The sequence below is a fragment of the Dermatophagoides pteronyssinus genome, unplaced genomic scaffold (genome assembly GCF_027571235.1).
Source record: "Dermatophagoides pteronyssinus isolate colony J.1.1.1.1 unplaced genomic scaffold, Derpt_VIB-CSIC_2022.12 sq0022, whole genome shotgun sequence".
Classification (NCBI taxonomy): Eukaryota; Metazoa; Arthropoda; class Arachnida; order Sarcoptiformes; family Pyroglyphidae; genus Dermatophagoides; species Dermatophagoides pteronyssinus.
The window spans coordinates 228,859-243,257 of NW_027461546.1; the positions used below are offsets into that span (position 1 = coordinate 228,859).

The following is a 14,399-nucleotide window of genomic DNA, read 5'->3' on the forward strand; positions in this document are numbered from 1 at the left end:
CCAGAATTTTTGTTTTGTTTGTTTCCAGAATTTCAGTTTCCTTTTTTATTTGCTGCTATCATTATCAACCAATTGGATCCAAAGTAGTGGTTGTAAATTTGAACAAAGTTTGATACTTTTTTGGTGTTTTTTCACCAACAAAAAAAAATTCTTTCATTCTTGATTCTGTTGTTAGTCTGATCAACAGCAACTTTGGACAAAGAGATTATACGAGACAAAAGCATATTGCAAAAATAAAACGAAATGTGTGTGTAATACATTCTCTATGTGTGCGCGTTTTGTTTTCCAAAAACAAAAATTCAATGTAATTTCCATTCCGTTCCTCATCAGATTCTATCCAACAATTTAATTCTTGTGTGCAATCAATTCAATTCAAATCAACTTTTGTGTGAAAAAAATCTATTGTCCAAATAAAAAATTATGAATTTAAAATCAATGTTCATTATCAGAAAATCATTATTTCATTGGTATTGGCAATTATGGCCACCAATACATAATCATCATCAACATTGTTTACAAAAAAATATTTTATCCACCAGGAATTCGATTGGAAAAATGTTATTAATATCATTAATATTAGTACAATTAATTTCAGGTAAAGATTTTCATTCTTTATTTTTTTCGATTTTTGTTTTTAGTCGATCAAAAAGAAGAAAAGAAAAAATTCATATCGATTCTGTTAACGTTTTTTTTTTTTGTAATATTCTTGTCATTTTGATTTCTAACACGAAACAAAAAAAACAAAACAAATAACAAATAACAACGGAATTTTCTTTATTCCTTAGTATTTTTCTACGACTTTCTATTCATTTATCATATAAGCAAAAAAAAAGTGAATGAAAGAAAGAAAGAAAGAAAAAAATCGATCAATTTTCATTGAACAAGTAAATTGTATTCACAATGTACATTTCGTGTGTGTTACATAATCAACAACAAAAAAAAGTTGTTGTTGTCGTCGTTGTTATTGTTAAAATTCCTGAATATTGTTTCATTGTCAGCTGTCGTTGACATAATGAAAAACAACAACAACATTTATTTATGTTTGTCAGAAATTATTATTATTATTATTATTATTATTGAAAAAATATCAAATCGAACAACGAATGAATGAGAAAAATCATTAGGAAACAGAATTTTTTTTTCATTTTTGTCGATATGAATTGAATTTGAAGTGAGTGAATGAGAACTTTTACATATACAAAACATTTATTTTCACCTGACTACCAATAGGTAAAACACCGTAGTTTCATTTTGTTTGGTTGTTGATTCATTTATCCAGGTGATTTTTTATTTCTGTTACCTGAGTTTTTTTTCAAAAAAAAACCTGATTAACACAAAACCCAAGCTGTGTTTTTGTTGTTAGTTTTTTTTTTGTTTTGATCAATATTTTTTCATTTTGTTCATTCAATTAATAATCAAAATCATTTACATTCATTTTTCGATTAATAATCATAATGACTTTTTGTTGTTGTTGTTGGTTGACCGAAAAATTTTAATATATTCCCACCAAGGTTTCAGGTAAAATGGAACATATTTTAATTAACATATGGTTCAGGTCGGCAGGTAGGAAACAGAAAAAAATTATTCATTTTTTGATAACAAAAAACATATACCGGTACTGATAATGATTCGTACATGATTATTGATCATATTTTTTTGTTGTTGTTGCTAAAAAACAATGTTTTTTTTTGTTCGCTTGGTTAGTTGATTGATTTGCATTTCAAAAATGAAATGGTTATAGTCGTTTCTTCTTCATCTTCTTGGAAAAAGTTCTTAATTATTTTTCTTTCTAATTGTTTTTTTTCGTTCTTTGGAACTCAAGATGATCAAAAACTGAAAACCCAACCAAATGTAATGAGAATATCTATGCATAAAGAAATAACAAACGATAATGAAATGAAAATGTACATTTTCATCATCATTTTCAGAATAAAACTACCCTCATAATTGTATCTCGTTCGTTTTTTTTCGTCAACCAGCAACAGCAATAATAATCTTATTATTATTATGATGATGATGAATCTATCGATTGCCTCTAGTGGTTTTTTTCCTTTTAAAAAAAGAAAAATATCATTTGTGAATTGCAACGATAATTGTAACGATGATGATCACTGATAAAGGAGCTGAATTTTTCCATTTTTATTACATTTAATAAGATTTTTGATAAAAATAAGTTCCTTGTAATATATTTTTGAAATGGGAGCAAACATTTATTCATATGAAACATATTCTTTCATTTCGATTTGTTATTTTGTTGTTGTTGTTCCAAATCGAAAAGTCAAAATGAATATTATAAGGTAAAATGGATTTTTCTTCATTTCCTTCGTTTTCGATTGATGCGCTTGATTTGTTATCGGATAAATTGCATAAATATGTGTGTGTTCAATGTACAAACAAAACATATAAAAATATTGACAATCGACAACCAACAATCGCAAGAAAATATGAAAATAATTTTTCCTACCATCCAAAAAATACATTCCCCATTATGTTTCTCTCAGTGTGTGTTGTTAAGATCATCATGATCAGAAAAATCTTTGTTGTTTTCATTCCGTTTACCAGACGTATGTATTTGACAGTTAGTTTAGTTTAGTTTTGGTTGGTTAAATCGAATATTGAATATTTTGAAAGAAGCAGAAAAATGAAAAATATCTTTCAGTTTGCATTTCTTCACTTGAAAAATTCATATTTTCTATTTTTTTGGATAAATTTTTCTTTGGAACTGAATTGAAAGATTGAAGAAAGAATATTCTCTCTCTATTCTAGAATATCCCAGGAGATATTTTCGTTTTTGCTTGTTTGGATCATCAAATGCACTTGACTTTTATTCAATTTGATGATGATGATGATGGAGAAAGAATATTGTCTATTGTTTTTTTTCTCTCTTCGAAAGCTTTAAGGCATTTCATTTTTGTTCTTTTCCTGACAATATTTGAAACACTATTTTTTGATGGCTGTTTTGATGGATGATGATCATGATCATCAGGATGATGGTTATTCAATTTGTTTGATCGTTGTATGTGTGTGGGTGTTATTTTATGATATAATGATGATGATGATTTGTGAAACAAAAAACGAAAAAAAAATTCCCTTAATTGATTATCTCCAATATCATATTATGTTGTTGTTGCTGTAATATTCCCTTATGGAAAACAAAAAATATTGGATTCTTTATTGAATAATGATGATATGAAATCGATATAGAAAAATTGAAAAAAGAATTTGAATTTCAAATTTTTTTGAAACTTTGTGCTTTTTTTTGATTACTTCTTTCACTATAATAATCAAAAGTCAATAAACTAGATAGGAATTTCTAGAATCTAAATAAATAAATAATACAATGTGTTTTTGTCTCTGTTCTTGTTTTCTATTTCTATACGATAAGAACCTTCTGTCATGTCACACGTCGGATATATAATATATTTTTGAAATAAAATGTTCCTAGATGGAAAATGTATCTTGTGCGTGTCTCATACACTCACACACACACACACACACATACATATAGCACATTTCTTTGATGATTAATTAGTGATACTATCATCATCATCATCATCATTTTGATATAGAAAATGTAACAAACAAAAAAGTCAAGTCAAACAAACAAAAATAAATAAATGGCAGGTATGTATCTACCTATATAGATACATTTTTAGTAATAAATGTTTTCATCATCATCATCATAATCATCATTGTCGTCATCGTAATAATTACATGTACCAACACTACCAACAATAATAATAATAATAATTTTCGGTTATTATTACCGTTATCTATGTCTATGATTACCGTTGTATACGAATGTACGTGTATGATGTCCAATGTATCTCTCCTCTCATTCATAATTTACTTTTATTTCATTTTTTTTCAGTGGATATATTTCATGTTGAAATTTGTTTTTTTGTGTGATTGTTTGTTTGTCTGTCTGGGTAAGTGAGTGGTGGGTAGATAGGTGATGAGTAAAAATGCTGCTGCTGCTGATTTATTTCTATGACCTGAATTGACTCTGACCGACTATAGTCAGTGTCTCTATATGTTTTGCTATAATTTTTTATGATGATGATGAATGGTGATCAATCATTGTTGTTTTTTTTTGTTGAACATTTGTCATAAATAAATGTCAGCAATGGTGAACTTGCAGACAATGAAATCAACCAGTAGTAGTGTAACAACTGAATGAATGAATGAAAAAAAGTTGATAATTTGACCGATTAGATGCCAAAGTGTTGTCGTAGCTGTCATCAACTCTCATCATCCAGATACACATCCTACACATGTGTGTGTGATTTGATAATTGGCCATCATCAATATAAATGGGGAAAAAAACTTTGTTTTTAAAGTGAAAAAATTCTTAATTGAAAAGAAAAATATTGATTTAACCCGTTGGAATGATGATTTTTGGAATAAAAATTGCTGACTAAAACCAAAAACAACTAAAAAAATGTTTTTCTCTTCTTCTTTCCACCTTTTTTCAAATGAAAATTCAATTATTCAATCATCATCATCAATGTTACATGACAAAAATGAAAATCAATGTTTTCTTTTCTCATTACTTGAAAATCATCATTATCATCACTGATAATGATGATGATAACGATGCGTCATCAGTTAAAGAAATTGAAACAAAATATAAATGGGGAGAAAAAGTTCAAACAAAAAGAAAAAGAGAAAACTTGAAACTTTTTCCTTTTAATCATCCCTTGAAAATTGATTTCATTATCAGAGTGAATTCTTTCTGTTGTTTTGATATCGGAGGGATACAAAAAAAGTTTATTTTCATTTCGAAACAATATTCCGGCTTCGTTTTGGGTAAAAAAAAGATCGATTTCCTTTTTTTTCTGGCTGGATTCAGATAGGAAAAAGTTTAAGAGGAAAAGTTTTGAAAATAAAAAAAAAATATATTCTTGCTTTAGATAAACACAGATAGGATAGTGTAGCATCTTTGAACCAAAATTGATTGAATTCAATTGAGATTGAAATGATGATGAAAAAAGTAAAAAATTTAAAGTTCGGAAAACTGAAAAAAACAAAACAAAATAAACATTAACAGACACTATACAGATATACAAATGCAAATGATGAGCAAGCACAGTGAATCGCTTTTGGTTAAATGTTTTTGATGTTTTGAATTTCAATTGATGAAAAACAGCAGAAGAAAATTTCGCTTTTCATTCTTCTCGTTCATTTCCTGCTGAATATTCAAATTGAATTTGGCTTTACAAATGCGAGAAAGAAGCAAAAAGAGAATTTCAATTTCATTTTAAGAAATTCTCTCTTTCTCATCTTGCATTTCGCTCAAAATTGATTGATAAAGAATTTTATTTCCATAAAAAAAGGATCTTCTGGTCATTTTCTCACTATTTCAAAGTGTTGTTGCTGTTTTCAATTTAGAAAATTGAATTTTTTTACATCAATTTATTCATTCATTTGGTATTCAATGTTGGAAATGAATTTGAAAAAAACAAAACAAAACAAAATGATTATTTAATTTGTATAATTTGTTTCGGGATTCTTTCTGAACAATCTTTTCGTATTCAATGTAATCATTCTACAGACTTTCATTCATTCATTCATAAATGTTTCTAAATTGATCGTCAAAGAGAATCTGTTGCCAAATTGACAATTGAAAATCAACTTATATAATGATTATTGCTATGCAATGATTTGATGGAAAGTTTTTCTATATGACTGTTCAAATGTGTGATAAAAATTCAAATGTTTGAAAAAGAATAGATTTGATAATGATGTTTAGTGTGTTTAGTGAATGAATTGAATGAATAAATGAATGAAAAGCAAAACAATGTTGTTGTTTTTCCCCATTCAACTTCTAACAATCAAAATTGAATGTTTTTTTCCTAAATGTTTTGCTTTGTTGTTTTGTTAAGCATCTTGATTATCGTTATCAGTATCGATAGAAAAGAAACAAAGAGAAAGTCACCCAAACAACAACATTCGTTTCTTCAAATTGCCATTGTTTTATGATGATGATGATGATCAGAAGCTGATATTCAAAATACGATAAAATGACTGACGATGAATGAAACAGAGAGAAAATAAATGACATTTTCACTATTGAACCAAAAAACAAAAAAAAATGGTCGTGAAAATGACTGAAAATGAATTCAACCGAATCTGAATCCGTTTTTTCGTCTTTTTAATGTTAGAATCGTGTTTTGATTCTCTATGTGTGCATCCAATTCTGATTTTGATTCAAATTCTGTTTTCGATTCGCACACACTTGACTTTTGTATTTTTGGCTGGTGTTTTGAAATCGATTTTTTTCTCTGATTTTCTGGCTATTCTCGATTCTCGAAACAAGAACTACAACAAGGGAAAAGAATTTCGATTCTAGTTCAATGACTTATTGGTGACATACACACACTTTCATTCATTATTTGAGCCTGATTTATTGATTGAGAATCACATCCATTTTTTTCTTCTTGGATTTTTCTTCAATTTTCAATTGCAAAATAATTATCATATATGAATTTTGCTTGTTTGTCTGTCACAAAACACAAAACAAAACAGCCAAAGGGTAGAAAAATTATTATTAATTGATTGATTTGACAAACGTATATTGAACACACATATTTCCCGATTGTTTTTTTCTTTTGTTGTTATTGTCATTATGACTATAATGAGTGTGTACAAATAGTGGTCATTTATTTCATTTTCAACTTTAGCTTTCACATTGAACCATAAGGAAAACAAACAAAAAAATTGATGACCCAGGGAAAAATATTTCTCTTGAAAAACAGTCGCAGAACAGTAAATCGTTAACTCTTAAAACACCATTCTCAGAGTCTTAAAAAACGCACGATTTTTCGAAGTTTAAAACTGTTTTTTAAGAGTTTTCCGAATGAACCGAAATGGGGGTTTTACCGGTCCAAAATTTAAATCCCTTGATTCTTAATTAATTATTCAAGCTAATTGATCGGTTAAGAATATCAATTTTTATTTTTAAATCAAAAAAATCATAATAAAATTGTACAATTCAAAAAAATACAGTAATTAACAAAATTGACTTTTCGATTCAACATTGGCTCTCAATATCATCTAAATCCAACGCTCACAAAATGTTAGCTTCTTCTGTAGCCAAATATTTTCAAATATCAATCAATCAAGTGAATTGTTCATATTCTTTTTGATTATAGACAATTTCATGCCCATCTTAATGCATTTGTCCCGATTCCTTGACCACTTTTTCCGATTATTGCAAACAATGAGTTGAATCCATTATCAGTCAGAAAAGCTTTCTGTATCGTCATTTGGATTGTAATTTAGATTGTAATTTGTTTCCGATATTAAATTTGATGATAAGTTTTGAATTTGGCTGAAGATTAAAAATTGTATTAGCAAACGAAGAAAATTCATTCATTCTTAGATTTATACCTGTATTGTTTTTGATTGTTTTCTAAATGATTCGACATGGATTATTGGACAGAATACTGAAACTTGGGCAAAAAGAGATTGAATATTGTGAACAACATAGCATTTTTACTTACTTAATGGCATAAAAATTAAAGATATCACCCATTAAAAACAGATTGATTAATGGCCATAAAGAACATAAGCGGAAAAGGGACTTATAACAGAACAGCCAATTGTTATGTATTCTCCGACATCAAACAAATAATGATAATTTTCCAAGTCCGACTTTGGCTTAGAAAAATTTTATAAGTTGAAGTCGAACTTGGAGAAATTTTCTATGTCGAAATCGGACTTTGAAAAATTTTTCAGAGTTGAAATTGGACTTGAAAAATTTTCAGTAGGAATTCGGATTCAAGTTTGAAAATTCTTCACGATGAATTCGTATTCAAAGAATTATTCAATTTGAATTCCGATTTAAAGAATTTTTCAATTTCAATTCTGATTTTGAAAATTTTTACAAGTTAAATTCTGACTTAGAAAAATTTTCAATATTTGATGCGAGCATGAAAAAATTTTCCACGTGCTATTTTATTTTGTATAATTCATGAAATATGTGACTATGCATAAAAAGAACTGACTTTGATAATAACTTTTTAACAGTTTTTAATTTTCATAGTTTTTTAATAAAAATTCAAAATCGTAATATTTTTTTAAGAGTTTTCAATAGTTATACAGTTTACAACTGTTTTTTAAGAGACAAATTTCTGCCTGGGGACTGCTATTTGTCGTTACAACTTGATTCTTCTTTGAACAGAAAAAAAATTTGGACAATATTTCCAATAAAGGAGAAAAAATTTGACAGATTGAATTCCAAAATAAAGGAAAAAACAAACAAATATAGAGAAAGAAAAAGAAAATATTGATCACATCTTTTGGATGTTTGGATTTTTTCGTTTTCGTTTGATTCTTCGAAAGAAAATTCTTTGTAATTCTGTGATTATTATTATGTGTGTCATTTGTGTTATTTATTTTTGTTTCATATGATGATGATGATGGCAATTAATTGCTTACAAAAAAAAAAAAATTCTTCCAGAAAAAAAAGTCACGAATTAATATTATAACGATGTTTGTTTTTTATATCAATGCTTGTTATTTGTTGTTTTTGTTTATCGTTACAAACAACAAATAACAAATAACAATAATTAAAACAAATTCTTATCGTAAAAAAGAAAAATTCTTTTTCTTTCTTCGTTTTTCGCGTTATAACAACGTTTTCTTTGACATTTTGAATGGATCGTTTGTTTGTTTCGTTTATTTGATGTCATAAATAAAAACAAAAACAAATCTTTATATTTTCATCAGCCAAAATAACGTAATTAGAATATGTTTTATTAATAATAATAATAAAACAAGCCAAAATAAACATTAATTTTTCACACATTTTACATATGCAAGATTTTTTGCAAGTGTAACGTTTTTTTTCCTTGCAAACATCTTGGAAAAAAAATTACAAGAAATTATTATAAATGTCCTGTTGTTGTTGTTTGATGAAATTGATGATGGTAGCAGTGAAAAAAACCAAAATATTCAGCTTTTTTCTATTTTTCGTTAGTTTGATATTTGGAACAACCAAACCAAGCAACAAAATATTCACATTTTAAGAAGATTAATTTTTCCCATAAGAAATGATGAGATGATGAGCAAAAAAAAGTGTCGTCGTCGTCGTCATTGAATTGAAGATTTGAAATGGAAAAAAGATGCTTCATTATCAAAATGAACCAAAAAAAAAGAAAAAGCTTTTTTCGATTCTTTTAGGAGAAAAAAATAAAATTATGATTCCCGAATGAAAAGAACGATTCTTCATGATGATTCTCTTCTTTCAGTGTCTTTCATTTCTTGAGAAACTATAACTAACTGAGAATGATAATGAAAGTGATTCTATCTTGGATGCTTTAATTGATTTTTTCTTCTTCTTCTTTTTGTTCCTCTCTTCTTACTGATCAATTATTTTTTTTGTTTTTTCAAAATTCTGCTTTGAATCGAAAAACGAAATGATGATAAATATTGAGTTTTGAATGAATGAATGACATTCACTCCAAAGTCAAAAATGGGAGAAAAAAGACTCTGCTTTCATTGTACGACAAATAACTAACGGAAAAGCACTTTTATCATAATTCATGTTGGATGTTTTTTTTGTCTTTGTTTTTTGTCTTTGATCATCATCATGGCAAGAAGTTTTTTGTTTTTGGCCATTATGATGATCACTCACTCGATGATCATTTTTTTCAGTTTCATAAATGACAATTTTCATCCATTAAATGAATGGATCTTTTCATATTAAAAATCAATTGATATTTTTTTTTGATTCATTTTTTTTCTATTTAATTACGAAATGAACTTTTTTTGTGATTTTAGTTTTATTTCAGAATGTTCATTGAACCAAGAGAAAGAGAGAACAAAATATTATCATTAGCACATTTCCATTGACTTTTTTATATATTGATCTTTAATCGATCATTATGTAATTTTCAGTGTTTGTTTGTAATGTAAAGTTTTTGTCAATCAATAAATCCGATTAATCCAAAAATTGAAGAAAAAACAAAATGAAAATCTGTCACCATCATTATCATTTATATTTGATACGAAAATAATCGGAAAAACAAACAAAATTTTTTATTATTATTGTTTTTCGAAAATGTTTTTTTTTATTGTTGGTTATTAATTCTTCGGTTGTCTAATGATGTTGAATAATAATAATAAAATTTCACTGTATATCGTTATGGGAGGATTTCAAATTGAGTGTTGAGAGTAATTCGGTGTTATTTTATCAGTGTGTTTGTGTGTGGGTTTATGTGTGATAATAATCATTTTCATAATGATTAAAGTGAACCAGAAAATCCATTAATTATAATCACTTGAAAAAAAGGAAACAAAAAACTCAAACATTTACTTTACTTTATCATCATCATTATAATTATAATTATCTACATTTTTATTTTAGAATAATAATTAGTAATAACATTATTATTAATAATAATTATTACAAGGATAATGACCAGTGTTAATTGTTTTTTGTTTCACTAATTTAATTTTCATTTTTTTCATCTTTTTCTACTAAAAACAACCAGATTGTTTAACCGTACGAATTGTCAGACATTGGATTAATCAATCGGTTGATAGTCGAAATTATTCCAATTCAATTATAATGGACTGTGATTATCAATATGATCCTGAAGAGGATATAAAATTAGTTGTCCGTTGGTTTTATAATGATTGGCCTGAACCAATTTATCAATGGATACCAGGTAATATTGATAATAATCGTTATATTGGTCAATCAATTCGACCGTATTTTGATATGAATTTTCAAATTGGTGATGATAAATTTACAAAATATCGTGCTATACGTTTAATGCCATCATCACAATCGCAATCGCAATCGCAATCGCAATCAACATTATCATTTGATTTAGAATTAAGTGGTAATTATACCTGTGTTATATCATCAATTATGAGCCAGGATTCAAGACAAGGTCAACTTATATTCTATGGTAAATTTGATGAGATTTTTTTACCAAAATTAAACTAATTAATCATGATTTACTTTTACTATAGTTCCACCTGAAAAATTTGAATTCAATATATTTTCGAATGGTGGTCGTTTAAATTTTCCAACAAATTTCAATAATAATGATAATAATCTTTCTGCTGATGATGATAATAATGATGATGACGATAGACCAATGGTTAGATGTCAAGCACATAATGTATATCCAAAACCATTATTGAGCTTTTCTGAATTGATTGCTGATGATACAATCTCAACAATGACGATCAATCAACATCAGTCATCACCATATTCACAATTTAAACAAACATTTCCACGGATTAATGTTCAGACAATAATATCAAATAAAAGTAATCAAAATCAACCACAGACAAAACAACGTTATACATCATGGTTTGAATATCGATTAAAAATTGATTCAATCAAAGTTGGTACAATATTTGAATGTCGATTAGAAATACCAACAACAAACTATATACGTAAAAAACGTATCAAATTAATCTATCCATCAAGTAAGTTTTGTTTTTGGTTGAGGAAGAGAGAGAGACTGAAGAGAATAAAGAAACCACAAATTCTTCAGTCAAAATTTATGACTATCAAAAAAAAGAGATTCTATCTAAACAATCCTGGCCTGGCTTGGTTCAACTTTTTTTTCTGGTTATTGTTGTTGTTCATAGAGAGAATGAGGAAAGAAAAGCCAGAAACCAAAAAAAAATTTCAAACTCAATTCATCATTTATAGACAGTAGACAAGCTTTAGCTTCATTTTCTTTTGCTTTTTTTCGTTTTTCGCTTTATAGCTAGGAGAGAGAATAAATCAAATCACTATATTGATGTTTATATGAAAAAAGAGAGAGAGAATCCCACATATAATGCAATTGAATTGAATTGAATTAAAGTCAAATATAAGAATATAATGAATGAATGATGTTTTCAGAATACTAATGCTTGTTTTCATAAAAAAAAAAATTTTTGAGTGAAAACTTTCATCACAGCATCATCATCATCATAGAATTATTATTATTCTTATGAAAAGAGAATCTTGATATCATCATCATCATTGAATAATTCTACTTTTCTGGCTTCTGTTGTTAAGCTAAAGCCAAAAACGAAATAAAACGAAAGAGAGATTTTCTATACTTTAAAGTTTTTTTGCATTGTAATAATGCAAAAGACGATAATCATCATAAAAGAAATAAGATTTTTATAATGAAAATTATTATTTTCATAAAGTTATTACATTGAGAAAAAAGTGGTAAAAGTTTTGGGGAGAAAAACGAGGTACAAACAAAGTAAATTTTTTGATTGATCAATTCGATATTGGAAAAAGATTGATCTGAAATTGAAACTTTTCCATTATTTTGAATGAATTTTTCAATTTTGATTTTTTTTTGATTTATTTAGCCTATCTAAATGGTTTACCATCATTACAATCAACAATGACAACAACAATGTTGGATAATAATAATCGTTGGTCACGACAATATGGTAATGGTGGTGGTCAAACAAAACAATTAACCGATTATCAAGCTCAATTACATCATAATCAACAAAGAAATTGGGCCAGTCACAACAATCATAATCATCAATTTAATTTGATTATGACATTATCGATGATAATGATAATTTCATGGCTAAATCATTGTTTTTAGTTGTTTTCGTTCGTTCTTTTTGTATCTGTGCCTTAAAATGTTTGTAAAATATGTAAATTTCCTAATTAATCGTTTGTCAACCTGGAGAAAATACAAAACAAAAAACAAAATTCAGCCAACAAAACAAACAAACAAATTATTTCTGTAAAATTTTGTTTTATTTTTGCAATAAAAAAATTTCAAAAAAATAAAATTTTAAAAAATCTTGAAAAAACTGATGAATTTGGTTGACCTTGTTTTGAAATGGAAAACAAAAAGTTGTAATTTGATCTATTTTAAATAAGCAATATTATCATCAAATAATTTTATCATTGATTTTTGATAAGATTTATCTCTCTCTGTGTGTGTGCAATGTAACAATTCCAAAAAATGAATCGAATCAAATCAAACTCATTTCGCAGCTGATTTGTTTGTTTGATTAATTGCAAGACAAACTTCCACTTAAAGATAATGATAATGATAATTATGCTCATTATAAATTGTAAATTGATATTTTTTTTCTTAAAGAAATATTTGTGACGAAGAGACTTTTAAAATCAATATAACATTGTAATAATGATGCAAGAATTTTGGAATAGTTTTTTAGCATCATTCACATTGACAATAGCATCCGAATTTGGTGATAAAACATTTCTAACAACATCAATATTTTCATTAAAATATCCACGATGGTTAGTGTTTATATCATCAATGTTTGCATTGACTACAATGAATATTGTTTCCCGTAAGTTTTTTTCCAGTTGCTAAATATTTGTTATTTTGGTTCTTTTCATTTGATTTCAATATAGTTTTTCTTGGAAAAATAACGGCCAATATTCCAACATATATTATTGAAACGATTTCAATCATATTATTTGGTTTGTTTGGTATTAAAATGATTTTTGATGGTTACAATATGAAACAAGATATGAATGTTGATTTGAAACAAATGGAAAAAATTATTGAAAATGAAATTGTAACAAACAAGAAAAAAAATGATGATCAAATGTCATCCACAACATTATATTCAATGGTTTTTTTGAAAATTTTTTCATTAATTTTTCTGGCTGAATGGGGTGATCGTAGTCAATTAAGTACAATTTTATTATCAGCAAAACAAAACGGTGGTCTTCAATGGGCTGTTGGTTTTGGTTCATTTTTGGGAAATTTTTTTACAAATTCTATTGCAATTTTATGTTCAACAATTGTTTCCGAAATTATTTCCATTCGAACAGGTAAATTTATTTAGGTTTTTTTTTGTAATTATCGTTTTTCATTTTCCCCCAAATAATTTAGTACAAATAATCGGTGGATTTACATTTATATTCTGTTCAATTTTTAAATATTATTATTCTTGAATTACATTTCATCATCATCATAAACCAGCTGCTGCCATCTACCTCTTTGAAGGAGAAAAATATATCATCAAAAAACCTTTTTAAATATTGATCAATAGATGGCGTAAACGATAAAACATATCAGATATTCAAAATTCATGGCGCCCACATGAACAAAAAAAAAAACATATAGAGAATTTCTTTTTTCGGATTCAATATTGTTCCATTCTGTTGTGGTATGCGCATACTCATTATCATCATCACCGAAAGATTTGTAAAATAATATACCCTATTGTTGTATTGTGTCGGTCGTAGGTTGGTTGATTCAAAATGAAATTGAAAATTTCATTTCATTTCACCCAGTTGTTATTTGGTCGTCAGTTTGTGTGAATCTTGGCGCCATAAAAAAATTAGTTTTTCATTTCACTGTTGTTGAATTAAATTAAATGTGAAAGAAAAAAAAATGATTAAAATTTAAAAAAAAAATTTCATC

The 14,399-nt window shown here is 26.9% G+C and overlaps 2 protein-coding genes and 1 long non-coding RNA gene across 3 annotated transcripts; 2 read left to right on the forward strand and 1 right to left on the reverse strand.

The window, feature by feature from the left end:
- The first annotated feature begins 161 nt into the window (after positions 1–161).
- LOC113799778 (uncharacterized) lies at positions 162–12,808 on the forward strand. The gene is made up of 4 exons (XM_027350472.2): positions 162–595; positions 10,500–10,922; positions 10,987–11,451; positions 12,343–12,808. The coding sequence occupies exons 1-4, from the start codon at positions 421–423 to the stop codon at positions 12,588–12,590; spliced, it is 1,311 nt and encodes a 436-aa protein (XP_027206273.2). The 5' UTR covers positions 162–420; the 3' UTR covers positions 12,591–12,808.
- On the reverse strand, positions 6,935–8,125 carry LOC142645778 (uncharacterized). The gene is made up of 3 exons (XR_012846837.1): positions 7,506–8,125; positions 7,393–7,454; positions 6,935–7,333 (listed from the first exon to the last, which is right to left on the reverse strand). It is a non-coding gene; the product is annotated as an uncharacterized LOC142645778 (long non-coding RNA).
- A 218-nt stretch (positions 12,809–13,026) lies between the features above and the next one.
- LOC113799782 (GDT1-like protein sll0615) lies at positions 13,027–14,352 on the forward strand. The gene is made up of 3 exons (XM_027350477.2): positions 13,027–13,314; positions 13,379–13,804; positions 13,866–14,352. The coding sequence occupies exons 1-3, from the start codon at positions 13,146–13,148 to the stop codon at positions 13,925–13,927; spliced, it is 657 nt and encodes a 218-aa protein (XP_027206278.1). The 5' UTR covers positions 13,027–13,145; the 3' UTR covers positions 13,928–14,352.
- Positions 14,353–14,399: the final 47 nt, after the last annotated feature.